Consider the following 25417-nt stretch of genomic DNA (forward strand, 5'->3'; position numbering starts at 1 on the left):
TCACCTGCCAGGTCAATGTGGCCCCCCACGGTATGCTATCAATCTCATTCAAGCGTGTACAGGTGTGCTACAGGTGAGACAGGTGAGCTCACCTGGCTGTCATTTGAGAGCGCCCTGTCCTGCCAAATTACCTGCCAGTCCAATGCCGTACGGTGAGGTACAGACACAGGTACGTAAACACCTTTAAAGTGCAACGCTGACCCCATCCAGGTGTGCACAGGTGAGACAGGTGAGCTCACCTGGCTGTCATTTGGGGCTGTTTTGTGGCGCTGGATCACCTGCCAGGTTACTGTGGTGCGCCTTGGTGTGCGTGCAAGTCTGTCGTAAATCCTATACAGGTGTGCACAGGTGTGCACAGGTGTGCACAGGTGTGCACAGGTGAGACAGGTGAGGTCACCTGGCTGTGGCTTGAGGGTGCTTTGTGGCGCTGGATCACCTGCCAGGTTGCTGTGGTGCACCTTGGTGTGCGTCTACAGGCGTGCACTGACGTCCACAGGTATCTTACAGGTGTGCACAGGTGTGCCCAGGTGAGCTCACCTTGCCGTCCTTGCAGTACATCTCGTACTGCTGGGTCACCTGCCGGCTGGCCAGGCTGCACAGGTGTGTCAGTGACCCCATACAGGTGTATCAGGGATCCCATACAGGTGTGTTACCTGCCCAGGTGAGCTCACCTTGCTGTCCTTGCAGTACATCTCGTACTGCTGGGTCACCTGCCGGCTAGCCAGGCTGCACAGGTGTGTCACAGGTATATTATAGATCCCATACAGGTGTATCAGAGATCCCATACAGGTGTGTTACCTGCCCAGGTGAGCTCACCTTGCCGTCCTTGCAGTACATCTCGTACTGCTGGGTCACCTGCCGGCTGGCCAGGCCGCACAGGTGTGTCACAGATATATTATAGATCCCATACAGGTGCATCAGAGATCCCATACAGGTGTGTTACAGCCCCCATACAGGTGTGTTACCTGCCCAGGTGAGCTCACCTTGCCGTCCTTGCAGTACATCTCGTACTGCTGGGTCACCTGCCGGCTGGCCAGGCCGCACAGGTGTGTCACAGGTATATTATAGATCCCATACAGGTGCATCAGGGATCCCATACAGGTGCATCAGAGATCCCATACAGGTGTGTTACCTGCCCAGGTGAGCTCACCTTGCTGTCCTTGCAGTACATCTCGTACTGCTGAGTCACCTGCCGGCTGGCCAGGCTGCACAGGTGTGCACAGGTATATTATAGATCCCATACAGGTGCATCAGGGATCCCATACAGGTGCGTTACAGCCCCCATACAGGTGTGTTACCTGCCCAGGTGAGCTCACCTTGCCGTCCTTGCAGTACATCTCGTACTGCTGGGTCACCTGCCGGCTGGCCAGGCTGCACAGGTGTGTCACAGGTATATTATAGATCCCATACAGGTGCATCAGGGATCCCATACAGGTGTGTTACCTGCCCAGGTGAGCTCACCTTGCTGTCCTTGCAGTACATCTCGTACTGCTGGGTCACCTGCCGGCTGGCCAGGCTGCACAGGTGTGTCAGTGACCCCATACAGGTGCATCAGGGATCCCATACAGGTGTGTTACAGCCCCCATACAGGTGTGTTACCTGCCCAGGTGAGCTCACCTTGCCGTCCTTGCAGTACATCTCGTACTGCTGGATCATCTGCCGGCTGGCCAGGCTGCACAGGTGTGCACAGGTATATTATAGATCCCATACAGGTGCATCAGGGATCCCATACAGGTGTGTTACCTGCCCAGGTGAGCTCACCTTGCCGTCCTTGCAGTACATCTCGTACTGCTGGGTCACCTGCCGGCTGGCCAGGCTGCACAGGTGTGCACAGGTATATTATAGATCCCATACAGGTGTATCAGGGATCCCATACAGGTGTGTTACCTGCCCAGGTGAGCTCACCTTGCCGTCCTTGCAGTACATCTCGTACTGCTGGATCATCTGCCGGCTGGCCAGGCTGCCGTGGTACACGATGGTGTTCAGGTGCGTCCAGGTGCCGAACTCGCGCTCCCAGTTGGCGATGGTGGAGAGCGGCGCGATCACCAGGTAGGGGCCGCGCACACCTGCGCCGTGCACCTCCTGCAGGAACGCGATCGACTGGATCGTCTTGCCCAGCCCCATCTCGTCCGCCAGGATGCAGTTCTGCCTGCGGGACAGGTGGGACACAGGTGAGACGCAGGTAAGGTACGCCTGGGATACACCTGGGATACACCGGGGACAGGTGAGGTACACCTGAGGGACAGGGGTTGGTCTGGCCCAGCCCCATCTCGTCCGCCAGGGTGCGGTTCTGCCTGCGGGACAGGTGGGACACAGGTGACGGACACACCTGGGATAGGTAACATGTACCTAACATACACCTGGGACAGGTAAGGTACACCTGGGACAGGTAACCTACACTTGAAAGACACCTGGGATACACCTAGGACAGGTAATCTATACCGGAGATACACCTGGGAACGGTAACGTGTACCTGGGATACACCTGAAACAGGTAAGGTACACCTGGGATAAATAAAACACACCTGAGACACACCTGGGACAGGTGACATGTACCTGAGATAGGTAAGGTACCTTCACCTGTCCCATCCATTTTCCCATTCCCATATCAGTTGGATTTACCTGTCCCAGGTGTATTTACCTGTCCCAGGTGTGTTTACCTGTCCCAGGTGTGTTTACCTGTGCCCAGGTGTATTTACTTGTCCCAGGTGTGTTTACCTGTGCCCAGGTGTGTTTACCTGTCGGACAGGTGTGCTCACCTGTTGTACCAGTTGAAGAGCAGCCAGTTCACCCCCTCCAGCTGGTACTCCCTCAGCCGGTACCCTCACCTGTCCCAGGTGTTCCCCCGCCCCTCAGCCATTCCCCAGGTGTGCCCAGGTGTGTTTACCTGTCGGACAGGTGAGCTCACCTGTTGTACCAGTTGAAGAGCAGCCAGTTCACCCCCTCCAGCTGGTACTCCCGCAGCTGGTTGTGGTTCTTGTACTCGTGCGACGCCTCGAGCTTCTTCCAGGCGCCGGCCTGGGGGCGGGGCTGCGACAGGTGAGACACAGGTGAGACACAGGTGAGATATACAGGTGAGATATACAGCTGAGATAACCCATACAGGTGAGTTACAGGTGAGATATACAGGTGAGATATACAGGTGAGATACAGGTGAGTTACAGGTGAGATACAGGTGAGACACAGGTGAGACACAGGTGAGATATACAGGTGAGATATACAGGTGAGACACAGGTGAGACACAGGTGAGATACAGGTGAGATATACAGGTGAGATATACAGGTGAGACACAGGTGAGACACAGGTGAGATATACAGGTGAGATATACAGGTGAGATACAGGTGAGATATACAGGTGAGATATACAGGTGAGATATACAGGTGAGATACAGGTGAGGCACACAGGTGAGATAACCCATACAGGTGAGGCACAGGTGAGATTAAAGTGGGATACAGGTAAAACACAACTGAGATAACTCACACAGGTGAGTGACAGGTGAGACACAGGTGAGATACAGGTGAGACACAGGTGAGAGATACAGGTGAGATATACAGGTAAGGTACAGGTGAGGCACACAGGTGAGATAACCCATACTGGTGAGCTACAGGTGAGATTAAAGTGGGATACAGGTAAAACACAACTGAGATAACTCTCACAGGTGAGACACAGGTGAGATACAGGTGAGACACAGGTGAGATATACAGGTGAGATATACAGGTAAGGTACAGGTGAGGCACACAGGTGAGATAACCCATACTGGCGAGCTACAGGTGAGATTAAAGTGGGATACAGGTAAAACACAACTGAGATAACTCACACAGGTGAGTGACAGGTGAGACACAGGTGAGACACAGGTGAGATACAAGTGAGATATACAGGTGAGATATACAGGTGAGACACAGGTGAGACACAGGTGAGACACGGGTGAGATATACAGGCGAGATATACAGGTGAGATATACAGGTAAGGTACAGGTGAGTCACACAGGTGAGTGACAGGTGAGACACAGGTGAAACACAGGTGAGATAACCCATACAGGTAAAACACGGGTGAAGCGCAGGTGAGATTAAAACGAGAGACAGGTAAAACACCTGTATAGCCACAGAGCTCACCTGTACGGCAGCACAGCTCGCATTAAAGGTGGGCGTGGCCTCACCTGCGCGCGGGGGCGTGGCCTCACCTGTCTCTTGAGCTCGGGGTGCCGCGCCTGGATCCGCTTGAACTCGGCCACCTTGGCCTCGTCCACGTCCTCCTGCAGCTCCCAGGTGCTGTCCTCATACGGCAACGAGCACCATTTCACCAGGTAATACACCACGGGCTGCACAGGTGAGACAGGTGACACACCTGGTCAGGTAACTGACAGGTGATTCACACCTGGATACAGGTAACCCCTCCTGCAGCTCCCAGGTGCTGTCCTCATACGGCAACGAGCACCATTTCACCAGGTAATACACCACGGGCTGCACAGGTGAGACAGGTGACACACCTGGTCAGGTAACTGACAGGTGATTCACACCTGGATACAGGTAACCCCTCCTGCAGCTCCCAGGTGCTGTCCTCATACGGCAACGAGCACCATTGCACCAGGTAATACACCACGGGCTGCACAGGTGAGACAGGTAACACACCTGGTCAGGTAACTGACAGGTGATTCACACCTGGATACAGGTAACCCCTCCTGCAGCTCCCAGGTGCTGTCCTCATACGGCAACGAGCACCATTTCACCAGGTAATACACCACGGGCTGCACAGGTGAGACAGGTAACACACCTGGTCAGGTAACTGACAGGTGATTCACACCTGGATACAGGTAACCCCTCCTGCAGCTCCCAGGTGCTGTCCTCATACGGCAACGAGCACCATTGCACCAGGTAATACACCACGGGCTGCACAGGTGAGACAGGTAACACACCTGGTCAGGTAACTGACAGGTGATTCACACCTGGATACAGGTAACCCCTCCTGCAGCTCCCAGGTGCTGTCCTCATACGGCAACGAGCACCATTGCACCAGGTAATACACCACGGGCTGGGGAGAGACACACCTGCACAGGTGAGTCACACCTGTACACAGGTAACGACACCTGCACAGGTAACTGCCCCAGGTAACCCCCATTGCACCAGGTAATACACCACGGGCTGGGGAGAGACACACCTGCTCTCTAACACCCCCAAAATCCCCATTTTTTGCCCCATTTTTTGCCCCATTTTTTGCCCCCACCCCCAAAATCGCCGTTTTTTGCCCCATTTTTTGCCCCCACCCCCAAAATCGCCGTTTTTTGCCCCGTTTTGGCCCCGGACCTCGCCGTTGTCCTTGTCCACGCTGTGCGACTCGTCCAGGATCCGATCGACCTCCACGTAGTCGGGGTTGAAGGGCTCCTCGTCCTGGAAAAACCCAAAATCCTCATTTTTCACCCCAAATACTCCTCTTCCCCCGGTTCCCTGCTGTTCCTCAAAAATATTCCCAATTTTTTCCCAAAAAATCCCCAATTTTCTCCCCTCAAAACTCCCAATTTTCCCCCAAAAAACCCCAATTTTTCCTCCAAAAAACCTCCATTTTTTCCCCCCAAAAAAGCCTCATTTCTCCCAACAAAACCCTGCATTTTTTCCCCAAAAAATCCCTATTTTCTCTCAAAACCCCCAACTTTTACCCTAAATACTTATTACTCCCCCAAAACCTCATTTTTCCCTCTCCAAAATACCATCATTTTTACCCCCAAAAAACTTCAAATTTTCCCCCCAAAAAACCCATTTTTTTTTCCCAAAAAACCCCTTTTTTTCCCAAAAATCCCCAATTTTTTCCCCAAAAAATCCCCATTTCCCCCCCCCCCCGCCAAAAAAACCTAATTTTTCCCCTTTAAAAAAACTGGTTTTTCCCCAAAACCCCTCTTCCCCCTCCTCCAAAAAACCCCTCAAAAATCTAATTTTCCCACAAAAAACCCCATTTTTTCCCCAAAAAAACCCCATTTTTCCCCCAAAAAACCCCAATTTTTTTCCCCAACCCCCCGTTTTTTCCCAAAATCCCCGGGTTTCAGCCCGAACCTCGTGGAAGAAGTGCCGCATTTGGTTCATTTTGGTCTTGAAGCGCTTCAGCTTCTGGTGGATGCGTTTGTCCTTCTCCAGCTGCGCGATCGTCGCCCACTCGCAGTGCAGGTACGAGCTGGGGGCGGGGCCAGGTGAGGGCCACGCCCCCTCCACAGCCAATCACAAGGTCACCCCAAAAATGACCCAAAAACGGCCCCAAAATGAGCAAAAACGACACCAAAACCGCTCCAAAATGCCCCAAAACCGCCCCGAAACTGCCCCAGCGCGAGCAAAAACGACCCCAAAATGAGCAAAAACTAACCCAAAACGCCCAGAAACGGATCCCAAAATGCCCAAAAATGGCCCAAAACCACCCCAAAATCAGCGTAAAACAACCCCAAAACGCCCCAGAAAGAGTGAGCGCGGAATGCCTAAAAACGACCCCAAAATGACCTAAAACCACCCCAAAATGACACAAAAATGCCCCAAAACCACCTGAAAATGATCCCAAAACGATCCCAAAACACCCCAAAAATTACCCTGAAATGAGCAAAAACAACCCCAAACTGCCCGAAACCAACCCCAAAACGACCCCGAAATCAACAAAAACCGAGCTCAAAACACACAAAATTACCCCAAAATGCCCCAAAACGCCATAAAATGTCCCAAAATGGCCCAAAATGACCCCAAAATGCCCCAAAGCCGCCCCTCTCCGGCTGCGCCATCGTCGCCCACTCGCAGGGCAGGTACGAGCTGGGGGCGGGGCCAGGTGACCGCGAGTGACCGCGAGTGACCGCGAGTGACCGCGAGTGACCACAAGTCACCCCGAATGACCGCGAGTGACCCCAAACCAACCCCAAACCGACCCAAAATGACCCCAAACTGACCCCAAGCTGACCCCGACTGACCACGAGTGACCACGAATGACCAGAACTGATCCCAAATGACCCCGAGTGACCCCGAGTGACCCCAAATGACAACTGACCATAAATGACCAGAACTGACCCCAAATGACCATAAGTGACCACGAGTGACCCCAAATGACCCCAAATGACCAATGGCCCCAAACCGACCCCAAATGACCACGAGTGACCGTAAATGGCCACAAGTGACCCCGAGTCCCCGAGTGACCCCGAGTGACCCCAACTGACCACGAGTGACCCCAAATGGCCACAAGTGACCCCAAATGACCCCAAATGACCAATGGCCCCAAACCGACCCCAAATGACCCCAAACCGACCCCAAATGACCACGAGTGACCATGAATGACCACGAGTGACCATGAATGACCACGAGTGACCCCAACTGACCACAAGTGACCCCAAATGGCCACGAGTGACCCCAAATGACCCCAAATGACCAATGGCTCCAAACCGACGCAAAATGACCCCAAACCGACCCCAAATGACCCCAAACTGACCCCGAATGACCACGAGTGACCCCGAATGACCCCGAGTGACCCCGAGTGACCAGGAGTGACCCCGAGTGACCATAAATGACCCCGAGTGACCATAAATGACCCCGAGTGACCCCGAGTGACCCCGAGTGACCATAAATGACCCCGAGTGACCACTCACTAGTTCTTGTACTTGACGAAGAACTCCTCGGCCTCCACCAACTGTCCCGACGGCAGCTGCGGGCGAGGAGGGCGAGGACGATGAGGGTGGGGACGAAGGCCGGGAGGCCACCACACCCCCCCCCCCCCAGGCCACGGGAGTGACCACGGAGTGACCACCGGGGCACTGACCTCCTTCTTGACCACGCGCATGGACAGCACCTTGTCCACGATGGCCGCGTCCTCCTCGCTCGGGTTCTCCTGCGCCAGGAGGAGGAGGAGGAGGAGGGTGAGGAGGAGGAAGGCCACGGGGATGAAGGCCGTGGGATGGGGATGAAGGGCGTGGAGGTGGAGGAGGTGAGGAGGATGAAGGTGGAGGAGAAGGTGAGGAGGATGAAGGTGGAGGAGAAGGTGAGGAAGGTCATGGAGATGGAGAAGATGAGGAGGATGAAGGTGAAGGAGAAGGTGAGGAAGATGAAGGTGGAGGAGAAGACGAGGCAGGTCATGGAGATGGAGGAGGTGAGGAGGATGAAGGTGGGGGAGGTGAGGAGGATGAAGGTGGAGGAGAAGGTGAGGAAGGTCATGGAGATGGAGGAGGTGAGGAGGATGAAGGTGGAGGAGAAGGTGAGGAAGGTCATGGAGATGGAGGAGGTGAGGAGGATGAAGGTGGTGGAGGAGGTGAGGAGGATGAAGGTGGAGGAGAAGGTGAGGAGGATGAAGGTGGTGGAGGAGGTGAGGAAGGTCATGGAGATGGAGGAGGTGAGGAGGATGAAGGTGGAGGAGAAGACGAGGCAGGTCATGGAGATGGAGGAGGTGAGGAGGATGAAGGTGGGGGAGGTGAGGAGGATGAAGGTGGAGGAGAAGGTGAGGAGGATGAAGGTGGAGGAGAAGGTGAGGAAGGTCATGGAGATGGAGGAGGTGAGGAGGATGAAGGTGGTGGAGAAGGTGAGGAAGGTCATGGAGATGGAGGAGGTGAGGAGGATGAAGGTGGAGGAGGAGGTGAGGAAGGTCATGGAGATGGAGGAGGTGAGGAGGATGAAGGTGGTGGAGAAGGTGAGGAAGGTCATGGAGATGGAGGAGGTGAGGAGGATGAAGGTGGAGGAGAAGGTGAGGAGGATGAAGGTGGAGGAGAAGGTGAGGCAGGTCATGGAGATGGAGAAGGTGAGGAGGATGAAGGTGGTGGAGAAGGTGAGGAGGATGAAGGTGGTGAAGACAGTGAGGAAGATCACGGAGATGGAGAAGGTGACGAAGATGATGGGGATGAAGGTCACGGAGATGGAGAGAGGCCGTGGAAACGGAGGTGATGAAGATGATGGAGACAAAGGCCGGGAACGTAAACGAGCCAAGAATGACTACGAAGAGGATGATGAGGATGAAGACGAAGATGACAACCACCCACCACGAAGAACTGCGTGGAGGGCAGGGAGACGACCGAGATGGAGAGGACAAAGATGAAGATGAACATGAAGATAAGGATGAAGATGAAGATAAGGATGAAGATGAAGATAAGGATGAAGATGAAGGCGAGGATGAAGATGATGAAGATGATGAAGGCCACCCACCATGAAGAACTGCATGGAGGGCAGGGAGATGACCGAGATGGAGAAGATAAAGATGAAGATGAAGATAAGGATAAAGATAGGGATGAAGATGAAGATAAGGATGAAGATGAAGGTGAGGATGAAGATAGGGATGAAGATGAAGGCGAGGATGAAGATGATGAAGGTGACGAAGGCCACCCACCACGAAGAACTGCATGGAGGGCAGGGAGATGACCGAGATGGAGAAGATAAAGATGAAGATGAAGATAAGGATAAAGATAGGGATGAAGATGAAGATAAGGATGAAGATGAAGGTGAGGATGAAGATAAGGATGAAGATGAAGGTGAGGATGAGGAGGATGAAGGTGACGAAGGCCACCCACCACGAAGAACTGCATGGAGGGCAGGGAGGTGACAAAGACGGAGAAGATGAAGGTGAGGATGAAGATAAGGATGAAGATGAAGATAAGGATGAAGATAAGGATGAAGATAGAGATGAAGACGAAGGCGAGGATGAGGAGGATGAAGGTGACGAAGGCCACCCACCACGAAGAACTGCATGGAGGGCAGCGCCGCGTCCGCGCCCTCGCCGTCCGTGCCCGCGCTGGGCGCGCTCGGCGCCGGCGGCCGCTCGTGGTCGGCGCTCTCCGGCCGCGCCGCCGCCGCCGGTCCGGTCACGTCCAGCTCCTCGTCCAGCTCCTCGTCGTCCGTCAGCTTGATGTCCAGGTCCTCCGTGTACTTCTTGCGCTTCACCTGCCGGTTCGAGCGCCGCTTCTGCAGGTGAGACACGGACAGGTGAGATACGGGCAGGTGAGATACGGACAGGTGAGACAGGTGGGACAGGTGAGATATGGATGGACAGATGGACGGGTGAGAGATGGACAGATGGACAGTGTGGTGGGACACAGCTCCGTGTCCAGGTCCTCCGTGCGCTTCTTGCGCTTCACCTGCCGGTTCGAGCGCCGCTTCTGGGGGGACAGGTGAGATGGGACAGGTGAGACATGGGACATGGACAGGTGGGACAGGTGAGACATGGACAGATGGACAGATGGACAGTGTGGTGGGACACAGCTCCATGTCCAGGTCCTCCGTGCGCTTCTTGCGCTTCACCTGCCGGTTTGAGCGCCGCTTCTGCAGGTGAGACATGGACAGGTGAGATACGGACAGGTGAGACAGGTGGGACAGGTGAGACATGGATGGACAGATGGACAGATGGACAGTGTGGTGGGACACAGCTCCGTGTCCAGCTCCTCCGTGAGCTTCTTGCGCTTCACCTGGCGGCTGGAATGACCTTCCTACAGGTAAGGGACAGGTGGGATGGGACAGGTGGGACAGACACAGGTGGGACACGGACAGGTGGGACAGACACAGGCGGGACAGACACAGGTGGGACACGGACAGGTGGGATGGGACAGGTGGGACAGACACAGGCGGGACAGACACAGGTGGGACAGACACAGGTGGGATGGGACAGGTGGGATGGGACAGGTGGGACAGACACAGGTGGGACACGGACAGGTGGGATGGGACAGGTGGGACAGACACAGGCGGGACAGACACAGGTGGGACACGGCCGGACAGGTGGGACACGGACAGGTGGGACACGGACAGGTGAGACAGACACAGGTGGGACGTGGACAGGCGGGACACGCCCAATTCAGGTGGGACACACGGGTGGGACACACCCACCTCAGGTGGGACACGTGCAGGTAAAACACACCCCACCAGGTGGGCTCAAACAGCCAGGTGACCCAGAGCAGGTGACTCCACCCATCCAGGTAACCACACCCACCTCAGGTGACCACACCTGGCCAGGTGACCACGCCCACCTAGGGGACCACACCCACCCGGGTGACCTCACATATCCAGGTGACCACACCTGGTGCAGGTGACCACACCCAGGTGACCACGCCCATCTAGGTGACCCCACCCTCCCCAGGTGACCCCGCCCCGTCTCACCTGGACTCCGCCCCCGCCCCCTCCCCCGCCGTCGTCGTCCTGGCGCGGGGACGGCGCCGGCAGCGCCTCCGAGTCCGAGTTGTCCGAGCTGGCGTTGCGCTTGCGCTTCTTGCTGACCACCGGCGTGATGGTGCTGCGGACAGAGTGACCACCGAGTGACCACCGAGTGACCGCTGACCAAAAACACAAAAATCCCCCAAAAAATCCCACCAAAAATGGCCCTAAAATGGCCCTGAGTGACCAACGAGTGACCACTGAGTGACCACTGACCAAACACACAAAAATCCCCCAAAAAATGGCCCTAAAATGGCCCTGAGTGACCGCTGAGTGACCACTGAGTGACCACTGACCAAAAACACAAAAATCCCAAAAAAATCCCACCAAAAATGGCCCTAAAATGGCCTTGAGTGACCACTGCGTGACCACTGACCACTGAGTGACCACTGACCAAAAACGTAAAAATCCCACAAAAAATCCCACAAAAAATGGCTCTAAAATGGCCCTGAGTGACCACTGACCACTGAGTGACCACTGACCAAAAACACAAAAATCCCTAAAAAAATCCCCCCAAAAATGGCCCTAAAATGGCCCTAAATGGCCCTGAGTGACCACTGAGTGACCACTGACCACTGAGTGACCGCTGACCAAAAACGCAAAAATCCCCCAAAAAATCCCACCAAAAATGGCCCTAAAATGGCCTTGAGTGACCACTGACCACTGAGTGACCACTGACCAAAAACGTAAAAATCCCACAAAAAATCCCCCAAAAAATGGCCCTAAAATGGCCCTAAATGGTCCTGAGTGACCACTGAGTGACCACTGACCACTGAGTGACCGCTGACCAAAAACGCAAAAATCCCCCAAAAAATCCCACCAAAAATGGCCCTAAAATGGCCCCGAGTGACCAACGAGTGACCGCTGACCAAAAACACAAAAATCCCCCAAAAAATGGCCCTAAAATGGCCCTGAGTGACCGCTGAGTGACCACTGAGTGACCACTGACCAAAAACACAAAAATCCCAAAAAAATCCCCCCAAAAATGGCCCTAAAATGGCCCTAAATGGTCCTGAGTGACCACTGAGTGACCACTGACCACTGAGTGACCGCTGACCAAAACTACAAAAATCCCCCAAAAAATCCCCCAAAAAATGGCCCTAAAATGGCCCTGAGTGACCACTGACCACTGAGTGACCACTGACCAAAAACGCAAAAATCCCCCAAAAAATCCCCCAAAAAATGGCCCTAAAATGGCCTTGAGTGACCACTGGGTGACCACTGACCACTGAGTGACCGCTGACCAAAAACCCAAAAATCCCCAATAAAATCCCACCAAAAATGGCCCTAAAATGGCCCAAAACGGCCCTGAGTGACCACTGGGTGACCACTGAGTGACCACTGAGTGACCAACTGACCCCACCAAGTTTTGATGACCATCAAGACCAAGACTGACCACAATGGACACCAACCTCTGATGACCCCAAGACCTTGATGGACACCAAGCTTTGATGACCACCAAGACCAAGGCTGACCGTGATGGACACCAAGTTGTGATGACCACCACGCCCATCAAGATGCCCATCAAGACCGAGGTTGACCACTACAAACCCAAAACTTTGATGGCCACCAACACCACGATGGACACCAAGCTTTGATGACCACCAGGACCAAGGTTGACCATGATGGACACCAAGTTTTGATGACCACCAAAACCAAGATTGACCCCCACGGACGCCCAGTTTTGATGACCACCAACACCATGATGGACACCAAGCTTTGATGACCACCACGAGCACAACGGACACCAAGCTTTGATGACCACTGAGACCCTGATGGACACCAAGTTTTCACGACCACCAACCTCTGATGACCGCTAAACTTTGATGACCACCAACACCAAGCTTTGATGACCACCACTGAAGTTTGATGACCGCCAAGTCTAAACTTTGATGACCACCAACACCGTGATGGACACCAAGCTTAGATGACCACCAAGACCAAACTTTGATGACCACCGACCCTTGATGACCACCAAACTTTGATGACCACCAACACCGTGACGGACACCAAGCTTCGATGACCACCAAGACCAAACTTCGATGACCACCGACCCTTGATGACCACCAAACTTTGATGACCACCAACACCGTGATGGACACCAAGCTTTGATGACCACCAAGACCAAACTTCGATGACCACCGACCCTTGATGACCACCAAACTTTGATGACCACCAACACCGTGATGGACACCAAGCTTCGATGACCGCCAAGACCAAACTTTGATGACCACCGACCCTTGATGACCACCAAACTTTGATGACCACCAACACCGTGATGGACACCAAGCTTCGATGACCGCCAAGACCAAACTTTGATGACCACCGACCCTTGATGACCACCAAACTTTGATGACCACCGACCCTTGATGACCACCAAACTTTGATGACCACCAACACCGCGACGGACACCAAGCTCCGATGACCGCCAAGGCCAAACTTTGATGACCACCGACCCTTGATGACCACCAAACTTTGATGACCACCAACACCGTGATGGACAGCAAGCGTTGATGACCACCAAGCCCATCAAGATGCCCATCAAGACCAAGGTTGACCATAACAAACCCCAAACTTTGATGACCACCAAGACCAAGGGTGACCATGATGGAAACCAAGTTTTGATGACCACCGAGACTAAAGTTTGATGATCAGCAAGACCAGATTTTGATGACCACCAAGGCCAAATCTTTGATGACCACCGACCCTTGACGACCACCAAACTTTGATGACCACCAACACCGCGACGGACACCAAGCTTCGATGGCCGACCCTTGACGACCGCCGCGCCCCGGTTCCTCACCTGGCCTTGGCCCTGGCCTTGCTGCGTCCCTGCCCCTTGCCGCGCCGCGGCCGCTCCTCCTTGCCCGCGGCCGCCCTGTCCTTGCGCCGGCGCTTGCGGTCGCCCTCGTCCTCGGGCCGCACGCTGGGCAGCTCGTCCTCGTTGAGCACGCGCGGGATGTTCTGCTCGCCGCGGGCGCGGGCGCGCGCGATGGCCTCGGCCACGATGCGGTTCGCCTTCTCCTGCTTCTTCTGGTGCTCCAGCCGCCGGCTCTCGTCCGCGGCCGCGGCCGCGCGCGGGGACGGCGCGGGGGCGCCGGTCAGCGCGGTCACCTCGGAGCCGCTCAGCACCTTGACCACCGAGAGGCCCGAGGAGGAGGCGGGGCCGGAGGAGGAGCTGGCCTGGGGGGGGGGGGGGGGGGGGGGGCAGCGGTCGGTGAGGAGTGACCGCCGCGGTGGGATGGCGACCGGCACGCCAAATTGAACTGACCACCGCCGCAAACCCAACTGACCGCTCCCAAACCCCAAACTGACCGCTCCCAAACACAACTGACCACTCCCAAACCCCACACTGACCGCTCCCAAACACAACTGACCACTCCCGAACACAACTGACCACCGCCGCAAACCCAACTGACCGCTCCCAAACACAACTGACCACCACCGCAAACACAACTGACCGCTCCCAAACCCCAAACTGACCGCTCCCAAACACAACTGACCACCGCCACAAACCCAACTGACCATCACCGCAAACCCAACTGACCACTCCCAAACCCAACTGACCACCGCCGCAAACCCAAGTGACCGCTCCCAAACCCAACTGACCACCGCCGCAAACCCAAGTGACCGCTCCCACCCCACGCTGACCGCTCCCAAACACAACTGACCATCACCACAAACCCAACTGACCATCACCGCAAACCCAACTGACCACTCCCAAACCCAACTGACCACCGCCGCAAACCCAAGTGACCGCTCCCACCCCACGCTGACCGCTCCCAAACACAACTGACCATCACCACAAACCCAACTGACCACCGCCGCAAACCCAACTGACTGCTCCCACCCCACGCTGACCGCTCCCAAACCCAACTGACCATCACCACAAACCCAACTGAGCGCTCCCAAACCCAACTGACCATCACCACAAACCCAACTGACCGCTCCCAAACCCCAAACTGACCACTCCCGAACACAACTGACCACCACCGCAAACCCAAGTGACCACCGCCGCAAACCCAACTGACCGCTCCCAAACCCAACTGACCACTCCCAAACCCCAAACTGACCGCTCCCAAACCCCAAACTGACCACTCCCAAACCCCACACTGACCGCTCCCAAACACAACTGACCACTCCCGAACACAACTGACCACCACTGCAAACCCAACTGACCGCTCCCAAACACAACTGACCGCTCCCAAACCCCAAACTGACCGCTCCCAAACCCCAAACTGACCGCTCCCAAACCCCAAACTGACCACTCCCAAACCCCACACTGACCGCTCCCAAACACAACTGACCACTCCCGAACCCAACTGACCACCACCGCAAACCCAACTGAGCGCTCCCACCCCACGCTGACCGCTCCCAAACACAACTGACCACTCCCGAACCCAACTGACCATCACCACAAACCCAACTGACCACTCCCAAACACAACTGACCATCACCCCAAATGACCACTCCCAAACCCAACTGACCACTCTGACCCCACACTGACCACTCCCAAACCCAACTGACCATCACCCCAAATGACCACCCCCACCCCACACTGACCACTCCCACCCCACACTGACCACTCCAAATCCACACTGACCACTCCCACCCCACACTGACCACTCCCACCCCACACTGACCACTCCTATTCCACACTGACCACTCCCAAATTTAACTGACCACTCCCACCCCACACTGACCACTCCCAAATTTAACTGCCCACTCCCTAATTTAACTGCCCACTCCCTAATTTAACTGCCCACTCCCAAATTTAACTGCCCACTCCCAAATTTAACTGACCACTCCCAAATTTAACTGACCACTCCCAAATTTAACTGACCACTCCCAAACCCCAAACTGACCACTCCCAAATTTAACTGACCACTCCCTAATTTAACTGACCACTCCCTAATTTAACTGCCCACTCCCAAATTTAACTGACCGCTCCCTAATTTAACTGACCACTCCCACCCCAAACTGACCACTCCCTAATTTAACTGACCACTCCCAAATTTAACTGACCACTCCCAAATTTAACTGCCCGCTCCCAAATTTAACTGCCCGCTCCCAAATTTAACTGCCCGCTCCCAAATTTAACTGCCCACTCCCAAATTTAACTGCCCACTCCCAAATTTAACTGACCACTCCCAAATTTAACTGACCACTCCCAAACCCCAAACTGACCACTCCCTAATTTAACTGCCCGCTCCCAAATTTAACTGACCACTCCCTAATTTAACTGCCCACTCCCAAATTTAACTGACCACTCCCAAATTTAACTGCCCACTCCCAAACCCCAAACTGACCACTCCCAAATTTAACTGCCCACTCCCAAATTTAACTGCCCACTCCCAAATTTAACTGACCACTCCCAAATTTAACTGCCCACTCCCAAATTTAACTGCCCACTCCCAAATTTAACTGCCCACTCCCAAATTTAACTGCCCACTCCCACCCCAAACTGACCACTCCCTAATTTAACTGCCCGCTCCCAAATTTAACTGCCCACTCCCAAATTTAACTGCCCACTCCCAAATTTAACTGACCACTCCCAAATTTAACTGCCCACTCCCAAACCCCAAACTGACCACTCCCAAATTTAACTGCCCACTCCCAAATTTAACTGCCCACTCCCAAATTTAACTGACCACTCCCAAATTTAACTGCCCACTCCCAAATTTAACTGCCCACTCCCAAATTTAACTGACCACTCCCAAATTTAACTGCCCACTCCCAAATTTAACTGCCCACTCCCAAATTTAACTGACCACTCCCAAATTTAACTGCCCACTCCCAAATTTAACTGACCACTCCCAAATTTAACTGCCCACTCCCAAACCCCAAACTGACCACTCCCTAATTTAACTGCCCACTCCCAAATTTAACTGCCCACTCCCAAATTTAACTGCCCACTCCCAAATTTAACTGCCCACTCCCAAATTTAACTGACCACTCCCAAATTTAACTGACCACTCCCAAATTTAACTGCCCACTCCCAAATTTAACTGCCCACTCCCAAATTTAACTGACCACTCCCAAATTTAACTGCCCGCTCCCAAATTTAACTGACCACTCCCTAATTTAACTGACCACTCCCAAATTTAACTGACCACTCCCTAATTTAACTGACCACTCCCAAATTTAACTGACCACTCCCTAATTTAACTGCCCACTCCCAAATTTAACTGACCACTCCCAAATTTAACTGCCCGCTCCCCGGTTTCCCCGCCCGCTCACCTGCGGCTGCAGCACCACCTTGAGCGGCACCGTCAGCCTCTGCCCGGCCCCGCCCACCACCTGCGGCACCTGGGCCACGCCCACGGGCCCCGCCCCGGGCTGCAGCAGCTGGATCTTCTGTCCGGCCGCCTGTCCGGCCGCGGCCGGGGGCTGCACCTGCAGCTGGATGGTCACCACCTTGGCCGGGGCGGCGCCGGGCGCGGCCTTGGGCGTGGCGCCGGGCGTGGCCGCGGCCCCGCCCTGCAGGAGCAGCTTGCCGGGCAGCGTGCCCAGGACGACGTGGCGCTGGCCGGGTGCGGCACCGGGGCCCGGTGTCTGCTGCAGCACCAGGGTGATGCGCTTGGACTCGCCCTAGGACAGATGGACACTGGTCAGTGGTCAGTCAATGGTCAGTGTCAATGGTCAGTGTGAATGGTCAGTGTGTGAATGGTCAGTGTCAATGGTCAGTCAGTGGTCAGTGTGGCGCTGGCCGGGTGCGGCACCGGGGCCCGGTGTCTGCTGCAGCACCAGGGTGATGCGCTTGGACTCGCCCTAGGACAGAGGGACACTGGTCAGTGGTCAGTGGTCACTCAGGGGTCAGTGTGTGAATGGTCAGTGTCAATGGTCAGTGTCAATGGTCAGTCAGCGGCACCGGGGCCCGGTGTCTGCTGCAGCACCAGGGTGATGCGCTTGGACTCGCCCTAGGACAGATGGACACTGGTCAGTGTGAGTGGTCAGTGTGAATGGTCAGTGTGTGAATGGTCAGTGTCAATGGTCAGTGTCAGTGGTCAGTGTGGCGCTGGCCGGGTGCGGCACCGGGGCCCGGTGTCTGCTGCAGCACCAGGGTGATGCGCTTGGACTCGCCCTAGGACAGATGGACACTGGTCAGTGTGAGTGGTCAGTGTGGGGATGGACACTGGTCAGTGTCAGTGGTCACTCAGGGGTCAGTGGTCAGTGCGAGGATGGACAATGGTCAGTGGTCAGTGAGTGGTCAATGGTCAGTGTGAATGGTCAGTGGTCAATGAGTGGTCAGTGTGAATGGTCAGTGGCCAGTGTGAATGGTCAGTGGTCAATGAGTGGTCAGTGTGAGTGGTCAGTGGCCAGTGTGAATGGTCAGTGGTCAATGAGTGGTCAGTGTGAGTGGTCAGTGGCCAGTATGAATGGTCAGTGTGAGTGGTCAGTGGCCAGTGTGAATGGTCAGTGGTCAATGAGTGGTCAGTGTGAGTGGTCAGTGGTCAGTGTGAATGGTCAGTGGTCAATGAGTGGTCAGTGTGAGTGGTCAGTGGTCAGTGTGAGTGGTCAGTGGTCAATGAGTGGTCAGTGTGAGTGGTCAGTGGCCAGTGTGAATGGTCAGTGTGAGTGGTCAGTGTGAGTGGTCAGTGGCCAGTGTGAATGGTCAGTGGTCAATGAGTGGTCAGTGTGAGTGGTCAGTGGCCAGTGTGAATGGTCAGTGGTCAATGAGTGGTCAGTGTGAGTGGTCAGTGGCCAGTGTGAATGGTCAGTGGTCAATGAGTGGTCAGTGTGAGTGGTCAGTGGCCAGTGTGAATGGTCAGTGGTCAATGAGTGGTCAGTGTGAGTGGTCAGTGGCCAGTGTGAATGGTCAGTGGTCAATGAGTGGTCAGTGTCAATGGTCAGTGGCCAGTGTGAATGGTCAGTGGTCAATGAGTGGTCAGTGTGAGTGGTCAGTGGCCAGTGTGAATGGTCAGTGGTCAATGAGTGGTCAGTGTGAGTGGTCAGTGGCCAGTGTGAATGGTCAGTGGTCAATGAGTGGTCAGTGTCAATGGTCAGTGGCCAGTGCGAATGGTCAGTGATCAGTGTCAATGGTCAGTGGCCAGTGTGAATGGTCAGTGGTCAGTCAGCGGTCAGTGTGAGGATGGACACTGGTCAGTGGTTACTCAGTGGTCAGTGGTTACTCAGTGGTCAGCAATCAGTGTGAGCGGTCAGTGTGAGTGGTCAGTGTGAGTGGTCACTGGTCAGTGTCAGTGGTCACTCAGGGGTCAGTGGTCAGTGCGAATGGTCACTATGAGTGGTCACTGGTCAGTGTCCGTGGTCACTCAGGGGTCACTGGTCAGTGTCCGTGGTCACTCAGTGGTCAGTGGTCAGTGTCAGTGGTCACTCAGTGGTCAGTGGTCAGTGAGGATGGTCACTATGAGTGGTCACTATGAGCGGTCACTGGTCAATGTCAGTGGTCACTCAGGGGTCACTGGTCAGTGTCAGTGGTCACTCAGGGGTCAGTGAGGATGGTCACTATGAGTGGTCACTCAGTGGTCACTGGTCAGTGTCAGTGGTCACTCAGGGGTCAGTGAGGATGGTCACTATGAGTGGTCACTCAGTGGTCACTGGTCAGTGTCAGTGGTCACTCAGGGGTCAGTGGTCAGTGAGGATGGAAATTGGGGTGGAGCTTCCCAGCACAACCGGACATCATTAAACCACACCTGGCCACGCCCAGACTCACCTGGCCACGCCCAGACTCACCTGGCCACGCCCAACCCCCACCTGGCAACACCCAGACCCCCCCAGGCCCCGCCCCCTCACCTGTGCGGGCCCCAGGCTCCCCAGGTGTTTCAGGGGCGTGGCCCCAGCTATGCCCCGCCCCCCAGGCCCCGCCCCCCCTCACCTGTGCAGGCCCCAGGCTCCCCAGGTGTTTCAGGGGCGTGGCCCCGGCCGTGACTCCGCCCCCCGCTGACGTCGCCGCCTTCAGGGGCTGCAGCAGCAGCTGCTTCACCTGCCTGGCCCCGCCCCCTGCCGCTGAGGCCACGCCCCCTGCTGCCGCTGCCGAGGCCACGCCCCCTCCCGCCGCAGCCACGCCCCCCGCCCGCACGGTGGGCGGGGCCAACACCTTGGCCAAGGTGACTTTGCCGCCGTTGGGCGTGGCCGCGGGGGCGGGGCCTCCCCCGGCGGGGGGCGGGGCTTTGAGGATGACGATTTTGGGCGGGGCCTGTGGGGGCGGGGCGGACACGCCCATGAAGGGATTGCCCTGGCTCAGCACTTCCGGCTCGGGCTGGGCGGGGCTCGGGGGCAGATTCTGGGGCAGATTCTGGGGGTTTTGGGGCAGATTCTGGGGCAGATTCTGGGGCAGGTTCTGGGGCAGATTTTGGGGGTTCTGGGGCAGATTTTGGGGCAGATTTTCGGGCAGGTTTGGGGGCGGGTCCAGCGCCCCCGAGAGCCCCAGGGCCTCGGCCAATGGGTCGGGAGGGGGCGGGGCCTCCGCGGAGGGAGGGGGCGGGGCAGGGGGCGGGGCCACCAGCTCCTCGGGGGGGGAGGGGGCCGAGGCCGAACAGGTTGGGGTCGTCAAAGAGGTCCATGATGGGGTCGGCCATCTTGGGGGGCGGGGCCCGCCGGGATGCAAATCGGGGAGGGGGGCGGGGACTCCGGGGGCGGGAGATTTGGGGGTAAAAAGCTGAAATTTGGGGGTCTGAGCCCGAAAATGGGAATTTGGGGGCAAAAAGCTGAAATTTGGGGGGGGGGTTGAGCCCAAAAAAATGGGAATTTGGGGGTTCTGAGCCCAAAAAATCTGAAATTTGGGGGTTCTGACCCAAAAATCTGAAATGTGGGGGGTTTGAGGGGGAAAATCTGAAATTTGGGGGGTTCTGACCCAAAAATCGGAAATTTGGGGGGGTTCTGACCCAAAAATTGGAAATTTGAGGGGGTTCTGACCCCAAAAAATGGGAATTTGGGGGGTTCTGAGCCCAAAATTCGGAAATTTGGGGGGTTCTGACCCAAAAATTGGAAATTTGAGGGGGTTCTGACCCCAAAAAATGGGGAATTTGGGGGGTTCTGAGCCCAAAAAATGGGAATTTGGGGGATCCTTACCAAAAAAATGGGAATTTGAGGAGGATTTGGGGGTCCTGACCCCAAAAATCTGAAATTTTGGGGGGGATTTGGGGATCCTGACCCCAAAAATCTGAAATTTAAGGAGACTTTGGGGATCCTGACCCCAGAAAATGGGAATTTCCAGGGAACCTAACCCAAAAATCAAAAACTTTGGGTCCTGACCTCAAAAATCTGAAATTTGAGCAGGATTTGGGGACCAGAGCCCCAAAAATCCAAATTTCAAGGCAGATTTGGGGGGTCCCGACCCCCAAAAATCCAAAATTTGGGGAATTTGGGGGTCCTGACCTTGAGAACCCAAAATTTGGGGAGGTTTGGGGGAGATCTGGGGGGTCCCAACCCCTAAAAATCCAAATTTGGGGGGACTTCAAGGGTCCAGACCCCTAAAAATGGAAATTTTGGGGGGTCTTGACCCCAAAAAATGGAAACTTGAGGAATTTGGGGGTCCCCAAACCCCAAAAACGGAAATTTGGGGAGGATTTGGGGGGTCCTGGATGGGAATTTGGGGGGTCCCCAACCCCAATTTGGGGGGGTTGGGGAGTCCCAGGGGGATTTTGGGGTGATTTGGGGATAATTTGGGGTTTTTTGGGGGGGGGGATTTTGGGGTGAATTTGAGGGATTTTGGAGGTTTTGGGGGTCCTGAGGGATTCTGGGGTGAATTTGGGGGGTTTTGGGGTGAATTTGGGGGTTTTGGGGTGAATTTGGGGGGTTTTGGGGGGCTCTCCTCAGGCTGGGGGGGCTCCGGAGCTCCAGGCTGTAAAGAGACAAAAAAAAGGGGGGGGGGGGGATCAGGGGGACCCCAAAGTGACCCCAGAGCCCAAAATTGGGGGTTTGAACCCAAAATGAGAGGGGAAGGAACCGGGGGAAATGGGGGAGCCCAAACTGGGGGGAACTGGGAGCCAAATTTGGGGTAAATGGGACCCCAAAATGGCCCAAACTGGGACCCCAATTTGGTTTAACTGGGACCCCAAAGTGGGACCCCCAATTTAGGACAAATTAGGACCTCAATTTGGGGGAACGGGGATCCCAATTTGGGGTTACTGGGACCCCAAACTGGGGAAACTGGGACCCCAAAATGGGGAGAAATGGAACCCCAAAATGGGGGCAACTGGGACTCCAATTTGGGGTAACTGGGACCCCCATTTGGGGCAACTGGGACCCCAAAATGGGGAGAAATGGAACCCCAAAATGGGGGCAACTGGGACTCCAATTTGGGGTAACTGGGACCCCAAATTTGGGGTAACTGGGACCCCAAACTGGCCCAAACTGGGACCCCAAAATGGGGGGAAATGGAACCCCAAACTGGGGAAACTGGGACCCCAATCTGGGGTTACTGGGACCCCAAACTGGCCCAAACTGGGACCCCCATTTTGGGGGTAACTGGGACCCCAATGTGGCCCAAACTGGGACTCCAATGTGGGGCTAATTTAGGGTAACTGGGGGGCCTGATTTGGGGTGACTGGATTCCAAACTGGGGGTAACTGGACCCCCATTTAGAACAAACTGGGACCCCGATTTAGGGTAACTGGGAGCCCAAACTGGGACCCCAATATGGAACAAACTGGGACCCCAATTTAGGGTAACTGGGACCCCAAACTGGCCCAAACTGGGGCCCCAAACTGGGGTAACTGGGATCTAAATTCAAGGTAACTGGGACCCCAAACTGACCTAAACTGGGACCCCCAAACTGGGGGTTACTGGGACCCCCAGTCTGACCCAAACTGGGACCCCAGTTTGGGGTAACTGGGACGCCAAATGGGGACTTCAAACTAACTGGGACCCCAAACTGGCCCAAACTGGGACCCAAACTGGGACCCAAACTGGGATCTAAATTCAAGGTAACTGGGACCCCAAACTGACCTAAACTGGGACCCCAAACTGGGGTTACTGGGACCCCAGTCTGGCCCAAACTGGGACCCCAAACTGGGACCCCCAATTTGGGGTAACTGGACGCCAAATGGGGAGTTCAAACTAACTGGGACCCCAAACTGGCCCAAACTGGGACCCCAAACTGACCCCAAACTGGGACCCCCATTTTAGGGTAACTGGGACCCCAAACTGGCCCAAACTGGGACCCCAATTTGGCCCAAACTGGGAGCCCAAACTGGGCCCAAACTGGGACCCCAATCTGGGGTAACTGGGACCCCAGTCTGGCCCAAACTGGGACCCCAGTCTGGCCCAAACTGGGACCCCAAACTGGCCCAAACTGGGACCCCAATCTGGGGTAACTGGGACCCCAGTCTGGCCCAAACTGGGACCCCAGTCTGGCCCAAACTGGGACCCCAAACTGGCCCGAACTGGGACCCCCAATTTGGGGTTACTGGGACCCCAGTCTGGCCTAAACTGGGACCCCAATGTGGCCCAAACTGGGACCCCAATCTGGGGTAACTGGGACCCCAATGTGGCCATAACTGGGACCCCAATCTGGGGTAACTGGGACCCCAATGTGGCCCAAACTGGGACCCTAATCTGGGGTAACTGGGACCCCAATGTGGCCATAACTGGGACCCCAGTGTGGCCCAAACTGGGACCCCAATCTGGGGTAACTGGGACCCCAATGTGGCCATAACTGGGACCCCAATCTGGGGTAACTGGGACCCCAATGTGGCCATAACTGGGACCCCAGTGTGGCCCAAACTGGGACCCCAAACTGGCCCGAACTGGGACCCCAATCTGGGGTAACTGGGACCCCAGTGTGGCCCAAACTGGGACCCCAAAACTGGCCCAAACTGGGACCCAGCCCGGCCCACCCGGACCCCACCGGAGCCCCCCACGAGGGCCGCTCCCCTCCCCCCTCCCCTCACGACCCCCGTGAGGGCCGATCCCCCCTCCCCCCCCCTCCCCCATTCCCGCCTTACCTGTCCCGCCGAGCGCCTGAGGGAGAAGGGGGGGAAGGGAAGGGAAATCCGCCACCCCCCGGCTCCGGGCCGATATTCGGGGGGGTTTCCCCGCAGAAACGATTTTTGTTTTTTAAAATAATATTTAAATAATTTTTTAAATGGGAAAGGGGGAGGAGTAAAGGGGGGTGTGGGGGGGGGGGGGGCGCCGCTCGTGCCCCCCCCGCGCGCGCGCGCCGAGCCGGGGGCGCCCTCACGGAGCGGCTCGCGGCGCAACGCAGCGCGCGCGCGGCCACGCCCCCTTCCCGGCCGGCCACGCCCCTCCGCCTCGCTCCCGATTGGCTGAGCCGTGCCGGCGCCGCGCGCTCATTGGCCGAAGCGGCCGCCAGCCGGGTGCGTTGCGCACGCCCACCCGGAAGCGCTCCCCCTCGCGGAGATGAGGGGGGGGGCCCTCGGTTCAGGGGTGGCCGCGGCGCTGCCGGAGCGCGCGGGGCAGGCGGGAGCGCGGGCAGCCGCGAGCCGCCATCTTGTGGCGCTGAGGGGGACGCGGGGTCCTTCGCCCTCAGAGGGAGGAAATAAAATCAGAAATTAAAAAATTTAAAAATAAACCCAAATCTGACGGATTTCAGCCCAAAAAAGCGTCGGGAGCGGCGGCAATGGAATGGATTGGCCGCGCTTGAGCCGCATCGCCCCGAGAGGCGGCGGCGGCGGCGCCAAAATCGAGGCAGGGTTTGGGGCCAGGCCCGGGATTGGGGAAATATCAGGGGAAAAAAAATTGGGAAAAACGGGCAAAAAATGGGAAAATGAGGAAAAAACGGGAAAATAGGGGGGAAAAGCCCTCGGAAATCCCGGTCTGGGGACAAAAGAAGCGAAATTGAGATGAAAATGTCCCAAAATTGCAAAAAATGGCCACAAAAGGCCCTGAGGGATCTGGGGGGAATGAGACCTCAAAAGGGGAAAAAAATGGAAATAAAGGGCACAAAATGGGTAAAATCGGCAAAAAAAGGGGCTGAAGGGTACAAAAATGGATTATAATGAGACAAAAACAGATTAAATAGTAGAAAAATGGATAAAATAGAAATAAGAATGAATAGAATAGCATAGCAATTGATGAAATGGATGAAAATGGGCACAAAACGATGAAATTTCTCCCAAAATTGATAAAATCGTCCCAAGTCGAGGTTTAAAAGGTCCCCAAAGGATAAAAATAGGAATAAAAGGCGCAAAATGAGAACTATGGTCCCCAAATGGCACTAAAAGATCCCAAAATTTCACTAAAACGCCTCAAAATGGGTTTTAAGGGTAAAAATTGGCATTGAATGGTCCCAAATTAAAAAAAATAACACAAATAATGAACAAACTTAAGGAATTTTTCCCAAGAAACACTCAGATCTCCTCA

At 55.5% G+C, this 25417-nt stretch overlaps 1 protein-coding gene across 1 annotated transcript in view; it reads right to left on the minus strand.

Moving 5' to 3' along the window:
- The window catches only part of LOC128950383 (chromodomain-helicase-DNA-binding protein 8-like), a 42910-nt gene extending 22240 nt beyond the window's left edge, over positions 1-20670 (minus strand). Inside the window, 16 exon segments of the mRNA XM_054295266.1 lie at positions 1906-2149; positions 2908-3029; positions 4180-4317; positions 5300-5383; positions 6041-6158; positions 7600-7655; positions 7770-7838; positions 9665-9892; positions 11078-11210; positions 13935-14314; positions 17372-17722; positions 17879-17902; positions 18028-18051; positions 18162-18215; positions 19968-20387; positions 20485-20670. Coding sequence (XP_054151241.1) covers positions 1906-2149; positions 2908-3029; positions 4180-4317; positions 5300-5383; positions 6041-6158; positions 7600-7655; positions 7770-7838; positions 9665-9892; positions 11078-11210; positions 13935-14314; positions 17372-17722; positions 17879-17902; positions 18028-18051; positions 18162-18215; positions 19968-20387; positions 20485-20670 — 2631 coding nt within the window.
- Positions 20671-25417: the final 4747 nt, after the last annotated feature.

The sequence above is a fragment of the Melozone crissalis genome, unplaced genomic scaffold (assembly GCF_028551555.1).
Source record: "Melozone crissalis strain CALT ecotype California unplaced genomic scaffold, PUWL_Pcris_2 ptg000567l_1, whole genome shotgun sequence".
In the NCBI taxonomy this organism is placed as follows: Eukaryota; Metazoa; Chordata; class Aves; order Passeriformes; family Passerellidae; genus Melozone; species Melozone crissalis.